This window comes from Tiliqua scincoides, chromosome 8 (assembly GCF_035046505.1).
Source record: "Tiliqua scincoides isolate rTilSci1 chromosome 8, rTilSci1.hap2, whole genome shotgun sequence".
NCBI classification, from domain to species: Eukaryota; Metazoa; Chordata; class Lepidosauria; order Squamata; family Scincidae; genus Tiliqua; species Tiliqua scincoides.
The window spans coordinates 24,276,603-24,302,557 of NC_089828.1; the positions used below are offsets into that span (position 1 = coordinate 24,276,603).

Here is a 25,955-nt window from a genome sequence, read left to right on the forward strand (position 1 = left end):
AAAAAGTGGGTCCTGGTGCTAGAAAGATTGGAAACCACTGGAATAGAGTGATAAATGTGTCTACTTCAAAGCCCCAGGCTACATTTCTTCTTTATGCATATTAACTTAGATGCTTTTAGATGTATTAACTTAACCTGCTCGATGGCTCTTCTCCCTAATGATGAGAGCATCTTTGCTGGCATCAGCTCGGTCATTATCCTTGTACATGGATAGTAGTACAGTAGCAACATTTAGTGATATAAATCTCCTTTCTGTCAATTAGTCTATTTCTGGCCGATTAGTACTGATTTCCTGATAAGTGAGCCAAAGTAAACAGCTAGCCTATATAAGACCCTGTATTTGGCCACTGCTTTGCTCCTGAGTCTTCCTGGCCCAGTGAGACACCTGAAGCCACTAAAGACACTGTAAGTCTTATTGAGACACTGGTGTAAAAGTTTTATGTTTGGAAATGTTGCAAATGTATGCTTCCAGATGCTTCTGGATGTCTGGAGGTGCTCCTGTAAGTTGATGTTCTTGAATTTTAGTCAAATCAAGCCCTTTACGACAGCCTCGGACTAGCTTCTTCTTTGGATCCCAAAAGAGCATAAGAACATAAGAAGAGCCCCGCTGGATCAGGCCAAAGGCAGTCCAGCTTCCTGTATCTCACAGTGGCCCACCAAATGCCCCAGGGAGCACACAAGACAACAAGAGACCTGCATCCTGGTGCCCTCCCTTGCATCAACCTCTAGCCCTGGCCCAGCAGTCCTGGGCAAAACACATAATAGGAGTTTCTCACCAAACTCAGAACAAATGGAAATGAGATACTTTGCTCTCATTGAGCTATACAAAGACCACTCTCAAAATGTTTAATACACCCAACAACAGATACATTCGTGAGCCAACTGAGTCGTCTCAGATACACTCTGGGTACGTGTGGAACATGATCTATGCTTTTGTGCTAATCTTAACAGAGAAAGAAAGTCAGCCTCGTACCTGTTCTTGTGGCCACGTCTGCCTTTCCTCAGGAGTTCTCAACTTGGTCTTGAAGCCTCTGGGTATATCTCCAACCGGCTTAGACGCAGGGGGGATGTTCAGTGATTTTGGTCTCCCTTGATGTCTGTTGGTGCCGTGGCCAGAGTCTCCCTTTGGACAAGTCTCTGCATAGTCATTGGGCACATTTTCACTCCCAGTATGCTCTGGGCTCATTTCCGACGTGCTGTTGATGCTGCTCATGCTCATGCTCATTTTAATCTCAGCCACTATCTGGTCAATGTCTTCTTCTTGCTCTTCCAACTCTACCTCTTCTTTCCTGGAATGGTAGGGAGACATCCGGTGTGAATTGCCATTGGTTTCCGGCGAGTAATAACCCTGGTAGCTCTCTTCCCTTTGATGACAATACTGAATGTCTTCCTCTGGGTCTTGGATTTCAAGAGAAGCCACCTCACCTTCCAAGATCTCAACACAACCCTCATGGTACCCTGCTGCTTCTGTGGCATCGCATTCATCCTGGTGCTGTGTTTTGGTTTCCACCCATTCCTCTTCCTCCACGGCCTCTTGGCATTCATCAGTCACAACTTCATGGTGCTCTTCATGAGGAACGTACTCTTCCCCGTTGCAGTCCATTCCTTCAAGGTAACTGTCATCTTCTGGGCAGTAACGAATGTAATAGGTGATCCCTTCCTCTTCCTCTGGAAGTCCCTCATCATAGTCCTCCTCCTCCTCAGATGTATTATTGACATAATCGGAACTGGAGTCTCCATCTCCGCTGTTATCATTGCACTCATGTTCCACTAGAGTAGGGCTGCCTTGTCTGACCGTTGTCACCTCCGTCTCCTTCCCGGCATACTCCTCCATCGGCAGGCTGTTCTCCTCAATTTCAGCCTCCCTGCCGTGAGTGGAAGTAGGGCAAGCTCTCGCCCGGTGATCTAGCATGCCAGCTGCAGCACTTTGACATTTCCTGTTTGACATGGCTGACTTCTCATATGACAATCATTTCTGAGCAATCGCTGTAGGGGAGATTCAACAACAACAACAAAATTATCATTTATCAAAAGGTCAGCAAACGAGAACCACAGCAATGCCACTGGGGCATGCTGAAATTGACATTTTTTTTAAAAAAATTGTCAGAGGGGACCCGAAAGTCTCATAAATCATCCCATCAAAAACAAAGGCATGCACACATGATAGATCTGAGGAATGACACATCAGGACCATGTTGAAATGTCACTAAATAATTCGGATGTGAACAAAAGAGAAAAGGTACACATATATAGCTTAATCAAGGGGCAAGCAAGCTTCTGTAAAGGCAGTTTGGCCCACCACAACCAATCTTCTCTTGCAACACACCCCTGCAGAAGTGTTTGGGGCAGGCTTTGTCAGTTTCTGGGCTGCCCTGGAACTCCTGAAAGCTGAGGCAGTGCTTACCTCCCCCCTTTGCCTGACGAAGTGTTAGCTGCCATCTCCACCACTTCTCCCTTCATTGATTTATAAGGGAAGAGGGGAACGAAGCAAAAGAAGTGTGAAGGACAGAAGAGTGGTGGGCTAGAGTGTCATTCTCCTCTCTTTGACACTTTCTCTTCTGCTCCAGGAAGGATCTTTCAAATCCAGGAAGCAGGAGGAGGAGGTGAACAGGCAGATGGACTGGCCCTCTATCAATCCGCCACCACCTGAAATGACTGCCTCAGTCAGCCTCATGAACAGGACAACCCTGCTCAGTTCAGTTCTTCTGGCTCTCACCGCCATCTCAGCCAGAGTTCTAGAATGGGTCCCAGAATGCTTTGCAATACACAAGATTTCCATAGCAGACCTGTCAAAAGGAAAAAGGGTGCCCTGGACAAAATAAATGAAAAAAAATGCAAGTCTAAATTGCTCCCAAAATGTAAAATTATCCATTTAAAATTTCACAACGTGCCTGCCTAAAATGTGCATGAGATGTTACTTCCTATGGTTGCATTTATTTACAGAAATCCTGTCTGTTGTGCTTGATAAAATAAGACATCCACCCACTCCAAAGAGATACAAATTTATTAATTCTGAAGCTCATAAATTGTTTGTGGCTAGGAATGGTTTCCTAATCCAGGCAGCTTGTAAATATGCTTGTATAAGCAGTTCATCTATGTTTCCTGCACACGCCTCCTGACCGCGCTTTGTAGCAAATAATATATCACTTCAAGCTGGTAGCATGGGATTATATTGTACCACCCATTCATTTTTCATAGCACTTTTGGTTTCTTCTCCCTGGAACACTATAGTATGGCATCAGGAGAGCTGGAAAAACAACCCCACATGAACCTGTTTGTCTGGGCCACTGAAAGTTTGATGATGGCTCCTAGGAATTTGAGCTACTCCTCCACACAAAGAGGCAGGCTTTGTTCTATTGCCTTTCATCCGCCACTGATAGACACATGCACTCCGTGATCTCAAGTTAGTGATCTCGGAGGAAATGAATATCTGACATGAGAAGGGAACAAACGCAAGAAGCGAGTTGAGCACAGGAATTTTTAAAAGGGGAAGGACTGTGGGGCAAGCGGAGAGCAGAGGGGAAGGGGTCTTGTACTAGCCTTCATAAAAAATGGAAGGGTGGGCAGACATAAAAAAATATGACTGCAAGGGAGAAAAGGGCTTCCTGCAATGCTGTTCTCTGTCTGCATGAAATGAGGAAAGGGCGAACCTGCTCAGATGAGGAATGATCTCAGGCTGAAAATGATGCAGTGGGGGGGGGGGAGAATCTAGTGCATTTAATCGGGGTCAGAATAGCAAATTCAATGGAATTGAAAACCTGGGCAGACGAACAAAAGGATTTCCTTCTGTGGAATTTGCTTGATGCGTTTCTTTCAGACCCCAGTCCCATTCAGACCCCAGTCCGCTAAGTAAATGGGGGAGAGCGTCATCTTGCTTCCGAACACAGGTAGCAAAAAGAAATTATGGTCCTTATAGAAAGAGATGCCTCGCAGTGACTAGAACACCTTACCGCATGTCTCAACATCACAATGCTGCTGTAAGAATATCAGAACACCAGCTCATTCCGGTCAAAAGTCCATCCACTTCAGCATCCTGATCCCACAGTGGCCAATTAGGTGTCTCTGGGAAGGCCACAAGCTGGAGTTCAGGTGTTGACCCCTCCTACCATTAATCCCCTGCACCTGGCACTCAGAGACATGCTCCCTCTGAAAGTGAAGGGAGCATACAGCTCTCAGGACTAGTAACTCCCACTCCACGCTGCTGGGTAGGGAAAAGGTCATAGCATGATGACACTGAGAAATTGGGTATAGCAGTGGATCCTAAACCTCATTGTGTGTCTCTTCTTCCTGGCTCAGCCTGGCTCATCTCTTCTTCCTGGCTCAGCTGGGTGCCACTATCTTGGATCTCATGAAATCTCATGTGATCCAAGATGGAAGCACTTGGGAGAACAGGGGCCTCTGCAGGGCCTGCACTGCTCTTGTAAGGTGTTGCGGCACACAGTTTGGGAACACTTGGAGTACGGTACAGGAAAGTTGGCATGAGCCTGGTGTTTTCATATAGCTCCATTTATCAGAATAGACAACTGTGAGCTAGAGGGACCAAATGCAGTCCCCTGCTATTTGTATGGTGCGGTTAAGAACATAAGAACATAAGAACAGCCCCACTGGATCAGGCCATAGGCCCATCTAGTCCAGCTTCCTGTATCTCACAGCGGCCCACCAAATGCCCCAGGGAGCACACCAGATAACAAGAGACCTCATCCTGGTGCCCTCCCTTGCATCTGGCAACCTGACATAACCCATTTCTAAAATCAGGAGATTGTGCATACACATCATGGCTTGTAGCCTGTAATGGATTTTTCCTCCAGAAACTTGTCCAATCCCCTTTTAAAGGCGTCCAGGCCAGTCGCCATCACCACATCCTGTGGCAAGGAGTTCCACAGACCGACCACACGCCGAGTAAAGAAATATTTTCTCTTGTCTGTTCTAACTCTAACTCTAACTTCTAATTGAAGACATTTCTGCCTTCTCCAATTGGCAGCCATTTCCCAAGCTTTCATACAGAGGTTTCTCCTTACTACATGTGGCACCAGGATTGAACCTGTGACTTTCTGCATGCAAAGCATGTGCTGGACCACTGAGCTACCCACCTTCCTAGCAAGCCACCTTGCACTGTGTTAGCCTGTTGGTCAATCTAACCTGCATTGTCTGGCTAGCATCAGTTCACTTGGCTCTCGGGCAGAAGCATCTGCTACCCAAGATCCTCAGTCTCACTAGAGACACCAGGGATTGAAACTGTGACCTTCGGCCTGCAAAACATGTCAATTATGTGCTGAGTTATAGCTCCTCTCACCTGTCTTGTAGACACAACCAATAAAAGAAAAAAAAATGTATATCATAGTCACTGTTTGCTCATCATCCATGGCATTTGCTTAGGCATACAGAGATGACGAGAGTAAAACACAAGCACCGATCAAGGAAAAGGATGAATATTGGAGACAACGCATTCATCTCCCCAAATTAGGTAAAACAACAGGTCTCCAGAAGAGAGGAGCCAGATCTCCTGTCCTCTAGGCCTCTTACCCTACACATAAATATGCATGCAGGGCAGAGTGTGGCAGGTAGGGACACCTGCCCTGGGCGCCAAGAGGGGCACCGCTGGTTGTCATTGAGCTTCTTCCAAAGGAGGAAGAAAGTAGGTGGCAGCCAGTGATCTTCCTGGGGGGAACCCTCTAGATATGCCACTGGACGAAGTTGCACCATGCAGTGGGCGCTGTGGGACTGCTGGAGGCAGTGAGGAGGAGGGTAATGGGCCAGCCCAAGTGGAGAGCAGAGGGTAAGGCAGCAGGCAAGCATGAGTTTTGGGGCCATCTGTGTTGCTCGAAGGGGCCAGTGCTTTGCCCCCACCCAGGAGCACAAGCTCACTGGCTGAAGCCTCTGAGTGTGCTGCCGGACCTGCTGCCTGCCCTGGGGAGAGGTGGCGGGGGGGGGCTTCATCCCGCATGCTCCTTTGTGCGTGGGGGGCAATGTGCCTCCTTAGAAGTTACATTCCCAGTAAGAACCCAGAAGTGATGTCCAGAGTCACATGATGTCTCTATCCTGAGTGCTGCAGCATGTAGATACACCACTGATGCAGGGAATTAGTACACAGGCTGCTAGTATGGTTCATTCCAGTGGGGGGGGGGGAATCCAGGAGCCTGGAGAGGCAGCATGACAAATCAGGTCAGAAGGAATAAGCACTGCAAGCCTGAGAAAAAAAAATAGCACATAAAAAAGGAAGCTTCAAAATGTCACACTGCTCAGGAAACAACCATTTACCCATCTCAGTCATGATGAGATTGTTACCGAGTGTTCATATTAAATCAAGCCGTTAAAACCACCGTTCCAGGCTATATAGATTTATCACTATTAACATGATTAAAAAGGAAGGGACGGTCATGCTTCCTAACAGGGAATACTAATTAGACTGCTAGTTGCTGTCACAAGATAACATGTCTTTCAAGGCTACCTAGCCCTTTCATCTTCTTCAAATTGACAACACTTCTAAATTAATGCCTGCTTTATTTAGTTCAGGGTGCCTCTTAAAATTCACAGGCAGCAGATGTCTCTTGTTCTGGCCTTTCCCCTACTTAAAGAAATCTTTGTCAATTAAGTGTATGAGTTTTAGTCCATTAATCAGTTGATTAAAGTTTGCATGTAGGTAAAAATCTTGGATCTGAAGCAAGCAACGTACAAGTGTGCGCCGCTTAACAACTGTTTGCTTAACGACTGACCGCATATATGACGGTGGTCAAAGCATAACAAAGAGGCTCTTAATGAGGCAGTGAGGTCTTGCATAACCTGTAGCAGAGTGTTCACACAACAGAGAGGCTCTTAATGCAAAGAAGAGGCAATCTATCTCCAGTTGCCTGTACAGCCAACTAGTGTCTGGCAGGGAGCGTCTGTTTACACAACAAAGGCAGCAGATTGAACTGAGTGTTAACGAACTGATTGCATAACAACAGGGATTGGAGAACGTATCCCTGTCGTTAAGTGGCACACACCTGTACTTTGGTCTTCCATGGTTAACATGTATGTTCTAATCTAGCCGGTATCATGCTGGTGGCACACAGTGACAAAGAGTCTATTGGAATCAGGACTTCAAGGTGAGGTTCAAACTGGGGAAGTGAGAGCGGGCATGGAGGAGAGGAGTGGGATGTGGAGAACATCTCTGATGTACTTCTTCACCCACTCTGTTTTCCTAGATCAGGGGTCTCCAAACTCCAGCCTGCGAGCCACATCCGGACCTTCAGAGAATTTTATCCAGACCACACAGTTCCCCAGCCTCTTGGAGCTAAAAGTAGCTCAAAAGACTCACTTTCAGGTTTCCCAGCATGGCTATATCCATTACTAATGCAATGTAATGGGATAATTACATTTCATTCTATTCCATCCTGCTCCTCTAGTGGCTGAATGCAGTATGTACCCATGGCTTTTCAATCCTTCTTCAAATTCCACCCCCCCCGCCCTTCCTGTGCAAGTCAATTTTGCCCTCTGCTCCCCTCCTCCTTTCATCCCACCCCCTTTCTGTATTTAACCAAACTCTCAGCACATTGTTTCTCCATGCATTTATTATTTATTTTCCTGCCCTCAGCACCATGTCAAATATACAATGCAGCCCTTGTGCCAAAAAGTTTGGAGAACCCTGCCCTAGATTCTGGCTAGGGTAATGTTAAAGAGTCCCATTTCCAGAGCAACATCCATTAACTCAAGGAGCTATCCCAGGTACTGATTCCAAGCGGTTTTCCAAAACTGGCTGCGATCTGATGACAACCTGCTGCTGTTTGCACTTTAATTCAGGTCAGTTCCCCAGCATCTCCTATGACTCTGTGGCCTCCAAATCCCATCAGAACCAAATGTAAGAATGAAGCAATGGTCAGCGTTTCAAATATGTAGGTACGTTTTTAAAAACGTTTAAAATGTATTAGCAAGAGCTTAACTTATCTCTTCAGCAGGCAAGGCAAGAACACATAAATAAAAAATGCCATCCTGTCAGGCATGAGGGAAACGAAATGATTTAAAATAAGAACAGTATTTGCATTATAATGCAGTCAAGTCTTGTTACTTAAGCCCTACTGCAACAGAAGTAGACAGAAATGCCTGGGAAGTAAGCATGGGCTGATTAGGACACATACATCACATGCTTTCATGTATGCACAAGAACACAGAAAGAGCTGTTTGGGGGTATTCAGTACTCTTAAGTGCAAAGCAGATCTCTACCTGGGAAAAAAAATGAAGCTCACTGGAACCATGGATGGAACTCAGTAGTGCAGTCCAATTCACACTGCAACCGTACTGTTGTAAACCATACACTACAGCCATAGATACTGTCCATAGTTCCATCAGTTGTGAAAGGTCCTCTCCCTCCCCCCCCACTTCAATTTGTTGTCAAAATGTTTGCTACCACCTTAATACTGCCAACATCAATATCCATGTGTTTTGCCTCTTATCTTACTGCTATTCATTATTAACTTTGGCTCTGTCTTCCACACATCTATACACAATCTATATTTCAACATCAGCAAGTTCCTAGGGCTGAAGACTTGCTTTTGTGACTTATTAAATACTTCTATCTCAACTCTCTCCTTCCCATTGGTGAGACCACAAAGTGGTTTACAGGGTTTTAGTTTGCAGAACTTCTATTCCTCTGTTATGTAGCAGGATGGCAACGAATAAACAAAATTTCCAGGATACCCTCCTGTTTTCTTATGCAGAACATACCAAGAATAGAGTTGCAAGTCTTTCTCCCTCCCTAATCCCAAATTCTTACATGAGTGGAAACATAAAAATCTCAACTAGAAATGAAACTGTTTCATCTCCTGTTGCACTCAACCCCTCCTGCAAAACCAGAAATGACTTTTTTCACTTGTAATAGTCATTCTGAGCCCCACAGAAGCTGCGGGCAGACACATGCAGCCTCTGTGGAGCTCAGAAGACCCTCTGAAGGGAGGGGAGGCAACCACAGTATCTGCAGGTTCAGGTATCCTCAGGGGGTTCTGGAACTGAACCCCCATGGATACGGGGGCATTCCTGTACAGAAACAACAGACCTTCTTATCACACTGGAAAGCTCCACTATAACCAAACTGCTGCAATGTTATCAATGTACCCAAGGCCTTACACGACAGGGTACATGGTATAATGTTTAATTGTGCTGTGCCAAGCAGGACAAATAGTTTGGGATGCTGCTGAAATATGTAGCATACGGGAAAAGCAGAAGATCCATTCATTTTGACAGAAGAGGCCTAAGGAGCAGGCAGAAAGCTTCTTGGGTATATGAATTCAGAACAAACACCATAAACCTGGAATGAGCTTGCCCAAAATAAAAAGCTGCCAAGCGGGGTGTGGAGGGGGGAGAGAGAGAACATTGAGTTAATTTCTTTCTCCCATGCCTGAAAAGAAATGATCGCTTGGCAATTAAAAACAAGGACTGCAGCTCTCATTGATCTGTAACACCTAGTGTATGCCTCCAAAATATAAAGGAAATTGACGTGCAATTTGCAATGCAATTCCTTTTGGTCCCATTTAAGTATACAAAGGAGAAGTTCTCCCAGGTTTCATTACCTTAGCACAAATGACCTAGTTACTAGCATTAGAAAGAAAACCATGCAGGCGCATAGGAGATTTTCCTTCCCAGCTCTTTACAACATACTCCGGAGCAGTGCAGTGAACTACAAAATCTTGAACAAAGGCAGGGCTGGTTCACCCATGAAGGCAGACTGAGGTTGTCACTGCAGGCAGTTGGTGAGGGGGAGGTTGGGTGCCAGACACTGTTGGTGCTGACATCTGCTTCTGCCCCGTCCCACACTTGCTAGAGGGAAGCAGAATCAAACTGTGGGCTAGAATGACTTGTAGGAGATGCTGCAGCCCACCACCCTCTTCTCCTGCTCCATTCCCTTCTTCCTTTTCCATGGAGCAAGTCTGAGAGGAGATGGAGAAAAAGCTATTGATGTCCAGCCTCAAGCACCTGAAGATCTTGAGCCACACCAAATAAAGGTTTTATCTTCATGCATGTCTTCATTCATTCAAACAGGAAAAGGGCAAATGTAGTGGAAGAAGTGTGGAGAAGAGGAGAGACACTCTAGCCCAGGGGTGTCCAAACTTTTTGGCAGGAGGGCCACATCATCTCTCTGACACTGTGTTGGGGGCCGAATTAATTTACATTTCAAATGTGAATAAATTTACATAAATGAATATATTAGAGATGCAACTTGTATGAATGAATGGAGGTCTTGCAAATAGCTCAAGGCCTATAAAAGTCCTTGCACATAGCAAGGCTAGACTTTCCTTCACTGCCATTGCTGCATCACAGATGTGAAACAGCAAGCAGTGGAGGGAACACTTGTCCCACAGCTCATGCAACAGGTCAAACAGTCATCTTCACGCTGAGATCAGTTGCGTCAGGCCAGCATGGGTTCCAGCAAGTCTTTGGAGGGCCAGATGCTCATTGGAGACTGGGGGCTCCCTGCGGGCCAAATTGTGAGTCCCTGAGGGCCACAAGTGGCCCCCGGGCCGGGGTTTGGGCACCCCTGCTCTAGCCCATCACTCACCTTGATGCTTCCTCTTCACTCTATTCCCCTTTTCCTGTTTGAATCCAGGAGGAGGAGAAGTGGCAAGAGCTGACACACCATGAGGTAAGGGTAAGAATCATTTGGTGCACTGTTTTCTGGCACTGGGACACAAACTGGGCTGACCCTGCATCGATTTAATACTCCAAGACCCCGATCCTATGCATGTCTACTCTGAAATAACTCATATTATAGTCAATTGGGCTTACTCCCAGGTAAGCATGGATAGGATTGCAGCCTGAATTACCTCTAAATGAAGTGCAAAACCCCATCAAGATGGGAAGTTATTTTTAGGCTTCTAGCAAGAAGCTGGTAACAGAAATGTAGTCAAAATCTTCTCAAAATAGAGATGCAAAAAAACACATTTCCCTGGAAAGATATAGGTTCTTTATTTTAAAAGTCTGAACAATGTTTATTAGGTTTGGTTATGCATAAGTAGTTATTAAACAGAGGTGATCGCTTTTCAAAAAAAAGTATCCTAAATATATCATCGTTGATTCAAGTCAGTTTTATAAAAATAAGAAATCAAACTACATGAGTGGTCCTTAGTGGCAATACCTGTAATTCCCTATGGGCCAACTGCATCCTCAACCATTTCCCAAATGATTATGCTCATTGGCATATTTCACCGCACAGAGTGGCAAGACAATTTGCATAAGGCATGCATGAACACGGGCCGTGCTGGGACACAGCTGGCGGGGATAATCAATCTTCCATTGCAAGGCCACCTGTGAAGCTTCCAGTGGTTATACTGAGGATATTTTGGAGCGGATCAGCAGAGAAAGTGCGTAGAAATGTACATCTTCCCACAGAGAGAGAAACTTAGTACTTCCTTTCTGCTTGCAAACTTTTGGTTCTCTGCCCAACTCTGATAGCCCCAAAACTCAGCTTTCTGGGTGAACCTCTCATAATAATGATGGGTCTATGTAAACTGCCTGGACTCTATGAGAATACTCAAGTCTATGGCAGAATATAAATGCTTTTTATAAGTAAAATAAATCTCCTTTCGCACATATGTGCATTCCCTTACTTTCTTGGAGCCAAGTCATAAACAAAGGACATGCTCTGTGTTCCACACATCAAACGAATGAGGACCAACCCCTCTGCCACCTTACACGGACAGGCAGAGTGTCCAGGCAGTTCTGTTGCATGCATGGAGCCTCTGGCTGTTTCCACCAGTGGTGCATCGTTGGCACCCATCACTTATGTCATCAGTGGCCTTTCTTGTGTTTAAGGCCTAATCTCAGTTTTATTGTGTCTGCTTGCCTTCCTAGCAGTGCTGGAGATGGCATTGATTGCAGTTCTTGCACCACACACACACAGCTGAAGCTCTGCTCCCATTTTGCTCTACAGGAACCTAGAAATCTGTAAGCATTCCACACCCACCACATTGAGTGTGCGAACATGTCCATTATCTCAATTACATCTAAGGTCCTACACTAAAGCCCCGCCAAACCTTTTTACATTCTGCAATTATCAGTTGTTGTAATTGACTTACCAGTTCTTGTAAAGATTAAGTGACTTATCTGAACAAACTTGGGGAGAGACCATGTTATGGAGGCAGGGCCAAGTGGTCACAAGATGCAGCTCCTCTTGCTTCTATTACTAGCCAGAAATATTGCACAGGAAATTTCACTGAAGACATAAACACTTTACGGCATCTGAGATTACCAGAAGTGGAAAGAAAGCAGCCAATCAATCCCAAAAGACACCTCGAGGCACAATTGCTTGAAAGTAAAGGGCTACAGGATTCAGTGGGGCTTACACTGGGTAAACTCTAATTATTACATTTACATCTCACCTGTCTTCCATGGAACTCAAGGCAGCATTTACAAGGTTTCCAGGCAGTCTTCTCTCCAAACCTGTTAAGCTTCAGTAAGGATGCTGAACCATGCGTCAAACTCTGCCTAACATGGCCCAATTCAATTCAACATGGCTATTTACAACAGCAGATCTCACTGTCTGATGACATAAGTGGCCCAGTGATGCGTGCCAATGATGCACCATTGGTGGAAACAGCCAGAGGCTCCACGCATGCAACAGAACTGCCTGGACACTCTGCCTGTCCGTGTAAGGTGACAGAGGGGTTGGTCCATTGGCAGTTTGGGGCCAAAACAGAGAGCCACTGGGAATGCTTCCCTTTGACTTATAGCTAGCATGGGCCCAAGGTGACCCACTGGTGATCAGGAGGTAACTAAAAGACATTTTTACTCACCTCTCATTGCCATCAGATCACGTGCCTACCTCCCTCCCCCATAACATGCAAGACATGGTCTGTTAGGTCAGCCAAGTACTGTGGCCTGGTGGGGGATAGGATTGGGTAATTGATCTTGCCCCTGCTTCTGTGCTTTCTAATATTGCAGCCTTAGAAATCAACTTCCACCTCCTCGAATTCTAAGAAGACTTTTCCAGGAACGTGACTTCACCTGTACTGGAATATAAACCTGTCTCCATTCCAAGGGCTGACAACCAACCGAACAAAAAGGCTTAGGCAGACCTCTCCTGAGGTCTGACACACACACACATATATATTTTAAACTGAACTTAATCCATCTTATTGTAGTTCAAGATTAAAGGTGGAACCTGGATCCGAAAAGAGTGACACTGAGTGACACATTCAAGAGTCAGTGTCCCACTTCACGTGAACTTGCTTCTTAGGACATGATGGATATCAAACGGAGAATAGAGCTACAGTTAAATTGAAGAGCATGCAGAAGGTTCTAGCTCAGCAGTTCACAAACTGCAGGTCGCAACCCACGAGTGGGACGTGACCCAATCTGGGTGGTTTGCAGGGCTGGTGTGAACTGGAAGCCATAAGGCATTCTAAGACATGTCATGCCCCAGAATACCATGCAGCTTCTGGGTAGCACTGGCACACAACCCACTTTGTTGGCTGCACTGTGCCCCAGATTGCCTTGCGGTGTCGCATTCTGGGGTGCAACCCAGAAGCCACAAGGCATTCTGAGGAGCAACATGGCTGCCACAGCTGATGAGGTGTGTCGCAACAGTAAAAAGTGTGAGAAACACTGTTCTAGCTTCAATTCTTGGCACTTCTAGGCAGGGCTAAAAAGGACCTTGGTCTGCAGAGCTAGTGTCAGGCAGCATTGACACTACTGAGCTAGGCAGACCAACATCATTCTCATGCATTAGATTAAAGGTACCTGACAGGGGTATAATTGAGACATATGAAATTATGCAGGGGATGGACAGAGTGGATAGAGGGATGTTCTTTTCCCTCTTACACAACACCAGAACCAGGAGACACCCACTAAAACTGAGTGTTGGGAGAGTTAGAACAGACAAAAGAATGTATTTCTTTACCTAGCATGCAATTAGTCTGTGGAACTCCTTGTCACAGGATGCGGTGATGGCATCTGGCCTGGATGCCTTTAAAAGGGGATTGGACAGATTTCTAGAAGAAAAGTCAATCACGTGTTACAAGCCATGATAGGTATGTGCCACCTCCTAGTTTTAAAGTAGGCTACCTCAGAATGCCTGGTACAAGGGGGTGGGCAACAGGATGCATGTGTCTTGCATGCTCCCAGAGGCAACTGGTGGGCCACTGTGAGGTACAGGAAGTTGGACTAGGTGGGCCTTTGGCCTGATCAGTGGAGTTCTTCTTATGTTCTTATTGGAAGGCAGTTCCCCCCCCCACACACACACACACACACAGGGGCCAAAGCTCAGTGAAAAAACACATTCCCAGATTCAATTCCTGGCATCCCCCAGGTAGAGCCAATAAAAATCCCCATCTGAAACCTTGAAAAGCTGCTGCCAGACTCAGTTACCTATAACCAAATATTTTCTCTGCCATCAAAGAACTGACTTTACTAGCATCAGAAGTATGAGGCTTGCTATCATAGCCAAGTATTAGGGTGCCCTTTCCCAGACCTTTCTGGGAGCCTGGAGCACTGCATTAACTTAAGCACTGCCAAAATCTCCACGGATCAGGAACAGAAAGGCACTAGCGATGGCACCCACCCAGGAGCTCGTGCAGGCAAAGAAGCAATCTGTGCTCTGAGCTGGTTTGCCATCGTAAGAGCTTCTGAAATGATAAAAGAGAGGGAGGCTCCCTGTGGTCTACTTAACAGGAAATTAATTTTGAGGTGGTTTGCGCCTGTTTGATCTCCCAAGAAACTGTGGGATACGAATTTTTTTTATTTTTTTTTTTGCTGACTCGGTGAAGAAGGTGACCTTGTCATTGGGATAAAATATTGCTTGGGGAAATGGGAACGGATCAACATGAAAAGCATACAAATTAGTAAGAGGTGGACAGATTCCCAGACCTCCTTGTGTTATCAGTGTAATCTGCGGGGAGGAACGCTTGCCTCAAAAGCTTTTGACAGTGTTGTACAACGAGGCTGAAAAAAACAATCAGAGAACAATGCTTAAAAATGTCTCAAACCAGCATAGCAAGATGTAGCTTTCTCCAGAGATGAAGGCAGGCTACTATCTGCTCCTGTTCACACTGTTATCCCGCCTCTCTGCGAATACAAAGCTACTTGCTCTGGCAATGCGTAAAGAACATCCCTTCCTGGCTAATCTGGTGCAATAGAGCTGACCCTGGACCTCCAGGGACCCGAGAAGGGATGCTAACTGCCACTTCCATTCTGCCTCCAGCTCCCTAGATTAGAAAAAGTAGCAGGGAACAAGGGGGGAAAAAGATGATGCATTAAGGAGGGAAGCATGCTGGACTACAGCAGGGGTGTCAAACTCATTTCACACAGCAAGCCATATAGCATTCAGGGTGCCTGCTGAGGGCAGGGCGTGATGTCATTACTCAGAAAGTGATGTCATTAAGCAGGTCACGACCAGAAATAAGCACTTTTTCCTCATTTAGGAACATTAGCTGCGAATGACAAGAGAACATGTGCAAGTCTTGATCATATTTTTGAGATATTGGAGAGCACAATTGTTGGGTCACCCTTTCAAGTAGTAACACCTCAGCCCAGCTCAGTAGCTAAGAGCAGCTGAGGGTGGTGCTGAGAGAGCCCACGGGCCCGCTAAAGAGATCCCGCAGGTCATATGTTTGGCCTTATGTTTGACACCCCTTGGACTAGAGTGTCTTTGCTCCCTTCACACTGTCTCATCTTCTCTTTCTAGAGATAACCTGGGCAGATATCCTCACCAATATGCTGCCTGAGGCACCCACCTCAGTTAGCCTCATGGACAGGCCGGCCTTAGTGACAGTGAGGCAGGGATCTGTCTGCTCTTCTGTTATAAAGTACCATGCATGCTAATTGATTGATAAAAGTGCTATCAATCCATCACCATCATCCTGTCAGCCAGAACTGTCACGCTGGCTATGTTGAGTGACTGCGCCATGCAGAGGGCCTTTGGGGTTACTAAAGAAAGGTAGGACATTTGCTACCAGTTTTATTATTTAAAAGTAAGTCTGCAAGTTTAAACTGAATAATCTAACAAATTAATCAACGTAAAAAAAAAATTAATAGGAATGATGCCGTGAGCCAAGAGCTCTCACTAAACTCTGGCCAAAGTAACACCATTTTGACATCAGCTCACTGCCTCTGGTCCTAAAATAATTGTTGGCAAAAAGCTGGGAGCCAGCCCTGACCCAGTGCCTGGCTCCCTAGTGACCTAGTCTTTGGAGACCAGATGGAGCAGGTTGGCGTAAAACCCTGTTATGTAGCAAATGCAGCACAAGTTCACTATGGCAAAGTGTGGAGGGAAGGCTGGAGGGTGAGGGGACCGAGCAGAGGAGAGTGGAATTTTACTGGACCCTTTGCTCCTAACCTTGCCTATGGTTGAAATGAGCATTGAAAGCTAGCTGCATCTAGCTACACTTGCACATAAGCTGAGGCAACTACCCTCCTTGCTGCCTTGCTTTCGTACCAGCACCAAAAAAAACTGTTTTCTGCTATACCATCCCTCGGAGTGTTTAATCAGATCTAGCACGCTGGGTAACGAATCTCACACCGCATTTCCGGGATCAAAGGCAACAGGAACAAAAATCTGCCCCTGATTATAATCATGTCTTAAATACACTAAGGGCCCAAACCTATGCCACTCACTGCCGGCGCACACTGTTGCAAACGTGCCATGAGGCACTCTGGCGGCCCTCAGAGCCAGTGAGTGCTGGTGCTAGCTCAGTGCTGATCTGCAGTCGCGCAGACCACCAGGCAGCGGAGAGGTAGGTGGGGGCGTGGTGGGAGGTGGGGAGGAGGCATTCCGGGGCAGGGGAGGCAAAGGGAGAACGGGATGCTGGGAAGGAGGCAGGATCCTGAGCCTCCATGTCGGGCTGGCCCAATACAGAAGCTCTTAATTCTATGCCAACCCTTGCGTCACCGTAGAATCGAGTAGCCCTGTTACAGGGCTACTCTCCTTACTCAGGGGAAGGGAATGAAAGACCCCTTCTGTTGAGGAGCCGCTGGTGCTGTCCGCTGAGCACACAGGATGCAGCGGCAGCCATTTTCAGCAACACCGCAGCTCCGCATGCCGGGCAGCTCAGGATTGGGCTATAAGTCCCCAACATATGTTCATGTTCAATTCCAGAGGACCATTTCCATAGGTAGAAATGGTTGGCCAACATTCAGGAGTGGAGGGTTCTTCAACATATCCCATGCGGATACCAATGGCCCACTACTTTCAGAGAAACAGTCGTACGGGATTGCCCACTGCGACCTGTGCATCTCCTTTAAAGGAAAGCACTTTTCGTTGAAATATTTTTAGTTGGGTGGGAGACAAGAAGCAATAGCACTGGGCCCAATGGGAGAGGGCAGACTTACTTCTCTGGTAATAACTTCATCACAGGCTATTTGGAAATAACAATTGACTGCCACGGTCAGGTACAATTTGTGGATCCCTGAATATGAGACACACACACCCACACCCGAGAACAAAGAGAAGGCCTTAATCAACACAATCTGCTTCTCTGTCACAATGACATATTATAAACAATAATATTAGGAGGGGAAAAAGCTTTCCTTGATTTGCTACACAAAAGCATGAAACGCAAATGCTACTTTTTGCATCTGTGTTTAAGATATAGTATATTAAGTTCTAAATGAGATAAAGGGCACAATCCTGAGTTTGCCTTGGGCCCAGGAGGGTCGCAAATGTGCCATAAAGCACGTTTGCACCTCCTTGAGAGTTGGCTGGGCTGGCGCAGGGACGTGCGCCAGCCAGTGGAGGCTGAATCCAGCCTCCATGCCAGTTTGGACAGGGAGGGTTGCTTTGGCCAAGCTTGGCCAACGCAAGGGTCTGGGCAGGATGGGGAGGACGCAGGAAGCAAGCGGGAGGGAGGCGTTCTGGGATGGGGGAGGGTGCGTGGAGGGTGGTTCCAGGGGCAGGCGGGTGGGGATCGGGAGTTGGGACTGGGACCTGACAGTTAAGCCAGATCCCAACCCAGTTCCCCAAGCAGCGTGGAGCAGCTGCAAGCCACTCTGCCCTCCTCTGACTTATACCTCGTCTGGAGGTGGTACAAGTCCAAGGAGACCGACTGGGGCTGTGGTGGCTTACCCGAGGCTGAGCCACTGTGGGCTCCTGTCTTGTGCTGGATACAGCGCAGGCCTCCTGGCTTGCCTGTTCCAGGGCAAGACAGGATTGCGCTGAAAGTGTGCTTCTTGCAAAGATTTCCAAAGCAGGGATAATGAAACACGCGTCACTGTCAAGGGCACAGATGAAACACATATTGTTGAGTAATTCAATTTTTAAGAGGAAATATGAAATCAATAAACTACATTTCAAATATGAAATTACAATATTTGAAGTGCAATAAGTATTTCAAACACAAAATGCAAATATCTTGGACAGAAATACATAACACAGTGGTTCTCACACATTTAGCACCGGGACCCACTTTTTAGAATGAGAATTTGTCAGGGCCCACCAGAAGTGACGTCATGACCGCAAGTAACAACATCAAGCAGTAAAAATTTTAACTGTCCTAAGCCGCAATCCTACCCACACTTACTCAGGAGTAAGTCCCATTGACTATCATTGTTAAAAGAATATACATAGTAGCTTGTTACAAGTATAGGTGTGTAACATTTCCTCAGATGCAGTCACATACCATGGTAGCATCGAGTCTGATATATGAAAAATAAAATATTGAAATGAATGGGGACCCACCTGAAACTGGTTCACGACCCACCTATGGATCCCAACCCACAGTTTGAGAAACACCAACAACACATTCCCAACAAAAATATTAAATACATTCCTTCCACAGCATATTTTATCTTACATATGGTCTTCAGGGAAAGCACATGTTTAATGGAAGAGAGAGCTTTAAAGCTGAGCTTTTACCTAGTTAAAGACAGCTTCAGACATTAGTCAAATGAGCTTTAATTTATCTTAATTAAATCTGCACAAATTTGTATATGGCTAAAACTATAGTCTTGAAGTAAAAAAAAAAATTGCACACTTATTTTTAGATACTGTGAATATTCAAGTGAACAGAACACACCAAAACAGCAGCCGCACCACAAAGGGGAAACAAATAAGAGTATCGCAGGTGCAACTGACTGGTTTATTGATTGGCATTATCTTAGAAAAGGAAACACTACCACCACCCCCAGAGCCAGCCCATCCATTAGGTCAGGGGTGTCCAAACGTTTTGGCAGGAGGGCCACATCATCTCTCTGACACTGTGTCGGGGGGCCAGGAAAAAAAGGAATTAATTTACATATAAAATTTGAATAAATTTAGATAAATGAATTTATTAGAGATGGAACTTATATGAATGAATGAAGGTCTTGCAGTAGCTCAAGGCCTATAAAAGGTCGTGCATAAAGCAAGGCCAGCCTTTCCTTCGCTGCCACTGCTGCAACACAGATGTGAAACAGCAAGTAGCAGAGGGAGCCCTCATCCCACAGCTCAGATGAGAGGTTGAACAGTCATCCTCACACTGAGAGCAGTTGTTTTGGGCCAGCCCAGGCTCCAGCGAGTCTCTGGAGGGCCAGAGGCTCCTTGAAGACTGGGGACTCCCCGTGGGCCAGATTGGGAGCCCCTGAGGGCCGCAAGTGGCCCCCAGGCCAGGGTTTGAGCGCCCCTGCATTAGGTCAACTGAAGCTGTTGCCTCAGGCAGCAAAATAGCCCACCTGTGTCTACCTACTTGCCTCCACTATTCCTCCTTCTCCTTCCACTCCATGGAGTGGGAAAGGAAGAGAGGAGGACAGAGCGGAAGAGGAAATGTGGAGGGGAGGCGGGTGCTGAGCTAGAGCTTTGGCGAGTGCGAGGAGCAGATGCTGACACAACCTTGGGTACGTGCAGTGGCGTCACTAGGGTTTGCATCACTCAGTGTGGGAAGTCAGCACATCACCCCCATGATGGACCTCCTCCCATGCAGTGGGCAGGGCAATGCCCTGGGGGATATGCATAGTGATGCACCATAGCCCCACCCTGATGGGTTTTTGGCTATTACTTTTGATAGAAGAGGGATATTTCAAGGCAGTTTGTTTCACTGCATTCTGCATGAAATTACACAGCAAATGATATATAACATGGTGGCATTCTTCAAAAATACCAAGATCTTAACACTTGGGCTAGTAGTGGTGCCCCCCCCCAAATGCACATCACCCTGTGCAGCCCATACCCCTTGTATTCCCTAGTGATGCCACTGGGCAAATGGTATTTTAAGGGAAGGCCTTTTTGGTTGTGGTACTCTGCATATTATGGAATACCATGTGGGATGTAATCTCATGTATTTCCACTGCCACATGAAGACATTCATCAGCGCTGGTAGGGCCAGCCCATCCATGATGCCAACAGACATGGCCTAATTCTATCTGGGGCCTGTGTACCAGGCCAGTGCAGCTGCACTGCGTCCAGCATGAGAACTTAGCAGGTTGAAGGTTAGCTAATTTCCATCTAGTTGCTTTGGTACTGCTCCCTGATGGTTTTGTTTGCTATACACTGCAGGGGTGCCCAAACCCCGGCCCGGGGGCCACTTGCGGCCCTTGAAGACTCCCAATCCGGCCCTCAGGGGGCCCCCAGTCTCAAATGAGCTCTGGCCCTCCAGAGACTTGCTGGAGCCCACACTGGCCTGATGCAACTGCTCTCAGCGTGATGAGCAACTGTTCATCCTCTCAAGTGAGCTGTGGGACAAGGGCTCACTCCACTGCTTGCAGTTTCACATCTGTGATGCTGCAGCAGCAGCAAAGGAAAGGCTGGCCTTGCTTTGTGCAAGACCTTTTATAGGCCTTGAGCTATTGCAAGACCTTCATTCATTCATATAAGTTCCATCTCTAATATATTCATTTATGTAAATTAATTTTTTCCCCAGCCCTCTGACACAGTGTCAGAGAGAGGATGTGGCCCTCCTGCCAAAAAGTTTGGAAACCCTGCTATACAGTACTATGCTGTGTCTTTTTGATGACTGTCATTTAATCTGTGTTTTGATTCTGTAAGCTTCCTTGAGTTCTGCTAGCCAAAGAGTGGCATATATACGTATATTTTTTTTTTTACTAATAATAAGCAAAATAATTAACCTTTAAAAAAATAAGAGCTGTTTTTCTCAAGATTGCTTTAAAATTGATTGATTCTAACTGATCAAAATGTGGCAGACTTTCCTAATTTTAACTTTATCCTTTGTCTCTTAGGCAGTGGTCTCCAAACCGCAGACCACTGTGTTCCAAGATTATTCTTCTGGGTACGGCGCAGGGGTGGTGAAGTCTTACTGTTCCGTACCAAAGCCTCCTATCCAGGGCCTCCGAGAGGAATTTTATCAGGGGGTACAAAGTTTCTTTTGGGCCCCTTCCTAAAGGGGGAGGGGCAATGGGGGCAGGTAGAACAGAGGGCAAAATAGGGCAGGAGGATGGTACTGACAACCAGAATAGTCTTTGGAGCCCAGGTGTACCAGGCTTCTTGATGCAGAGCCCAGGTCTACCTGACCATGCAGCACTGGCAGCTAGATAGAGTAATATGAAAAACCAAACAAACACCTCTCTCTAAAATATTTGAAATACAGCAAATCTGTTGCAAAAAATTAGCATCATTGTACTTAGGCTCACACTAGAATGGACAGTGCCCTGTGTGTACCAAAACATACTTCTGCAGCAGCTGTAGACCTGCAGCTACATCCCTGGGATAAACCCCTTTGTGGTTATTGGATCCACAAGCCAAAGAGCTACCGTAGCAGGTCAGTTTCCTTCCAGATTTGATACTGTGTTAAGGAGGGTCATGGATGCATTCCTGGGCCTGGCATGGATGGCTTGCAGCAGCAGTTAACACTGCATGGACATGGTTGTTCCCCGGCATCATGCGTAGGCAGCGAGTTCAGGTGAGATAGGAAAATATCAGATCCCAGGAACATTCTGGGCCCCCTCCTTTGGCTCCTGGGTCCTTTCTGACCCTGGGCCCAGGTACAAATTATCCCCTTGACCCCCCTCTCCTAGGCCCTGTTCCTGTCTTTTGCAGAAACTCATGCCGGGCAACTCCTTCCACCACACATTACCCCAGAAGGCTCTGCACCCTGATTTCCAGAGGGAAGTGGCTGCCCTGCTTGAGGAGGCTGCGGCACAGAATGGCAAGGTTTCATCACTGCAAGGCCCGGGAAGATAATCTTGGAGCGCTGGATTCGAACTGCAGGCCAGGGTTTGGTGGTCCCTGTCTTTCACCTTTGCAAGGCAGACGTATTTGTCTTGCAAAGGAAAATTAACAGAAGAGATGGGAAATATCCCCACCAAGATCTTGGGGATTGCAGTAATAAAGGTACAGACTTACAAAGTATATGAAGCTCTTTTAAGAGGAAAGATGACGCCAAGAAAAGGTATTTCATTACACCTTGCATCTTTTTCAGCCCTGGGGATTGTGGGGGGATATTCTATTGTTACCTAATTACTTGTCTTGGACCCCCTTCTTTCCTCCCAAAGTAACCTGTAACAACCATCAATACAGGACAGAGGGAGGGGGTGCAGAATAAAGACAGGCCAAGTATGAACTTAGGGGAGATGCTCCAGACTTGCTGCCTTGCAACAAGTTAACCAAAGGTGCCTAATGCCAGTAAAACCCCCGGCTGACAAAGCCAGAAACCAGACAATATAGCTGAAAATAGCCATAGCAAAACATGTTTGCACAGGAAGACCGAAACCAGACCACTTCCCTGTTGAAAGGTGGGGGGGGGGCAAAAGCATGAGGAGGGCAATGGAGAATGGCGGAGGGCAACAGCATGAGGAGGCCAGTGGAATGTTACCAGGGAAGGGTAACACCCTTTGGGGGATTGTGTTTTGAATGACAACTGAAATGTATAAAAGGAGGGTCCCACCCTTTTGACATTGCCTTTGAATTTGAGTGTGCTTGCACTCTCAAAGGTCACAGACATGTCTGGTTGAACAATAAAGAACCTTCAAAGCCTTCCACCTTTCAGCGTCTGCTTATTCGGCCTCAGCCGCACTGCACAGAATCCACCCTGTCTACCGAACTGGCGCTGCCCTTCTGGGCAGGGGTACGACACTATGGAGCCTTCCATGGAGCCCTTGTAGCTACTTTGTCATCATACCTACCTTACAGGGTTGTTCTGAGGATAATCAGGAAGGATTTTGTATGCTGCCCTGAGCTCCTTGGAGGAAGGGTCGACTTGAAATAAATACACTTATTGATACTTTGCTCCCCATGATGATTAACTTTGACTTGCTTCATAGGAGGAACTGGGACCAGTCTCAACTTATAAGTCACCACATTGAAGACATCCTCTCTAGCTTTGGGGAGGGGCTATACTTCATGGTAGAGCACATGCATTACAGCAGGGATTCCTAAAGTGTGTACTGCAACACCTTCAGCATTGCGGCACACTCACAAGGTGCTATGGGACACTCCCGGTGGCCCCTCCTACCTGTTCCTACTAAAATTGAGTGTTGGGAGAGTTAGAACAGACAAAAGAAAATATTTCTTTACTCAGCGTGTGGTCGGTCTGTGGAACTCCTTGCCACAGGATGTGGTGATGGCGTCCAGCCTGGATGCCTTTAAAAGGGGATTGGACAAGTTTCTGGAGGAAAAATCCATTACGGGGTACAAGCCATGATGTGTATGTGCAACCTCCTGATTTTAGAAATGGGTTATGTCAGAATGCCAGATGCAAGGGAGGGCACCAGGATGAGGTCTCTTGTTATCTGGTGTGCTCCCTGGGGCATTTGGTGGGCAGCTGTGAGATACAGGAAGCAGGACTAGATGGGCCTATGGCCTGATCCAGTGGGGCTGTTTTTATGTTCCACCGGGTGCCACCATCTTATATCTTGCAAGATTTCAGGAGATCCAAGATGGCAGCACCCAAAACCCATTTGGGCACCACCATCTTTGATCCTATGAAATCTTACAAGATTTGCAAGATCCAAGGTGGTGGTGCCCAGCTGAGAAGGAAAAAAGAGGCCGTGGGGGGCGTCACGACCTAGGTAAGTCGGGGAACCACTGCCTTACATGCAGAAGGTCTCAATTTCAATTACCTGATGTTTCTAGGTAAGGCAGAGAAAGCACCTGAAAACTTGCAGAGCCCCTGCCAATCCATATTGGCAATATTGAAGGCGAACTTAATATATATTAGTCAAACTGAATATAAGGCAGCTTTCTCTCTGCCCCTTCTTCCCAGCAACTCCTGAGCTTTGAACTTTAAGGGCCCCTTTCCCATCCATTAAACAAACAGACTGGCTCTGTCGACAATAAACGGTGCAATGCATTTCCTGCATTTGCTTGTACATTAGTGTACATTAATGATTCGATGCATGCGACCGACGGGCTGGTGCCTGCGCATGAATAAAATATGGGGCATTTTCAGATTTCGCCCCAGCTTGGCTTTCAGGCGCTATAGCATTCATAGCTATAGCCTTCCCCAACCGCAAAGAAGCTCATCCATTACAACATGGAAGAACAATCGGCAGAGAAAATGGTTTGGTTTTCTCACACCTTCTATGCCACTGAAAACCATTAGCAAAAAATAAAAAAAAAATTTAAATCAACATCTTTGTATGGCTTATTACACACAAAACTCCTCGACTTGCATAGAAAATAGCAGCTGCTTTATTCCAACCAAATATAATAAACAAGGAGATAATCATCGAAAGTTATTATCGTGGCATTATATGCCGGTAAATTGCTGTTTATTTTGTGCACAGAGAGGAGAAGCTACATTTAAAAGTAAAGGTAATTACAAGGAAATTGTTGCACAGCCAATTTAAATTCTTTTTCATATTTCCATAGTATTTTATGCACTACTTTGGAGCAAGCGCTCTAAAATTATGATCAGGTGATGCCGGCTGGAGGCACCCATTAGATTTGTAATGGAGACAGGTTTCAAGTGCTTTAAGAACCAGGATGGTGCAGTGGTTCAGGAGATGAATTAAATATGGAAGATCCAGGTTCAAGTCCCTGCTCAGCAGGGATGTGCGGTGGGTGAGGAGGCAGGTGAGGCAGAGTCTCCCCAACAGAGCCTTTGAAAAGCGCCACCACCATGGAAGGTGCTAAAGCACTCACAACCAGCTCAAGCACACAGGTTTTCAGCGCTTGCATACCTCACACAGCGACAGCGCTTTCCAAAGGACTCCTATGGGGAGGCGCTGCCTCACCTGCCTCCCCACCCTCCGCATGTCCCTGCCATTCAGCCACGAAGCTTCTTGGATGACCTTGAGCCAGTCACTATCTCTCAGCATCACCTATCTCACAGGATTGTTATGCGGACAAATGGAGGGGAGGAACTCTATACACCACTCTGAGCTCCTTGGAGGAAGGTTGGCAACCTTCAGTCTCGAAAGACTATGGTATAAGCCTACAGCACCCAGTATTCCCAGGCGGTCTCCCATCCAAGTACTAACCAGGCCTGACCCAGCTTAGCTTCCGAGATCAGACGAGATCAGGCATGTGCAGGGTAACATGGAAAATAAAAATAAATAAGTGAACATTTTATTGAGTGAATAAGTGAAAGTTGTCTATTGAACAGTGGCAGAGTACAAGTACGTGGCACAAAAACCTATTAACATCATCTCCTAAATTTTTTTGTCCTATCATACAGTCAAGAGTGGGGTCCTATAGCACAGTGGCAGAACCCCTGCTTCGTCTGTACAAGGCCACAGGTTCAATCTCTGGTAGCATCTCCAGATATGGCTTGGAAAGACCCAGTCTGAATCTCTGGGTTGCAGCTGCCTGTCTGCGCGCATGAAACTGAGCAAGATGGACCAATGATCTGACTCAGTAGAAAGTAGCTTCTTACACTTATCAGGAGTATCCACAGCTTGGTGACAGAGTACGCACCTTATATGCAAGAAGTCCCAGGTAAAATGCCCTGCCACCTTCAGACAGGGCTGGGAGTGCGCCACTGGCAATCCAGGGTTATCTGCACTGAGAACATGGACCAATGTCCAACTCCGTCGAAGGTCCCTTCCCATATCCATAAAGTCAAACCCAACGTTTCTGGATTTAAATATTTTTGGCTGCTGCTTTTGAGGTTTAACTCTTTCCGGTGG

At 46.5% G+C, this 25,955-nt stretch overlaps 1 protein-coding gene and 1 pseudogene across 2 annotated transcripts in view; both read right to left on the reverse strand.

Annotated features, from left to right (window-relative positions):
• The window catches only part of APBA2 (amyloid beta precursor protein binding family A member 2), a 72,983-nt gene extending 71,036 nt beyond the window's left edge, over positions 1 to 1,947 (reverse strand). For both annotated transcript variants that reach the window (XM_066635836.1, XM_066635835.1), the window contains exon 1: positions 973 to 1,947. In XM_066635836.1, the coding sequence (XP_066491933.1) occupies positions 973 to 1,947 (975 nt within the window). The remainder of the gene's footprint in view (positions 1 to 972) is intronic.
• Positions 1,948 to 25,258: 23,311 nt separating this feature from the next.
• Positions 25,259 to 25,378, reverse strand: LOC136659688 (5S ribosomal RNA; annotated as a pseudogene).
• Between the last annotated feature and the right edge of the window lie 577 nt (positions 25,379 to 25,955).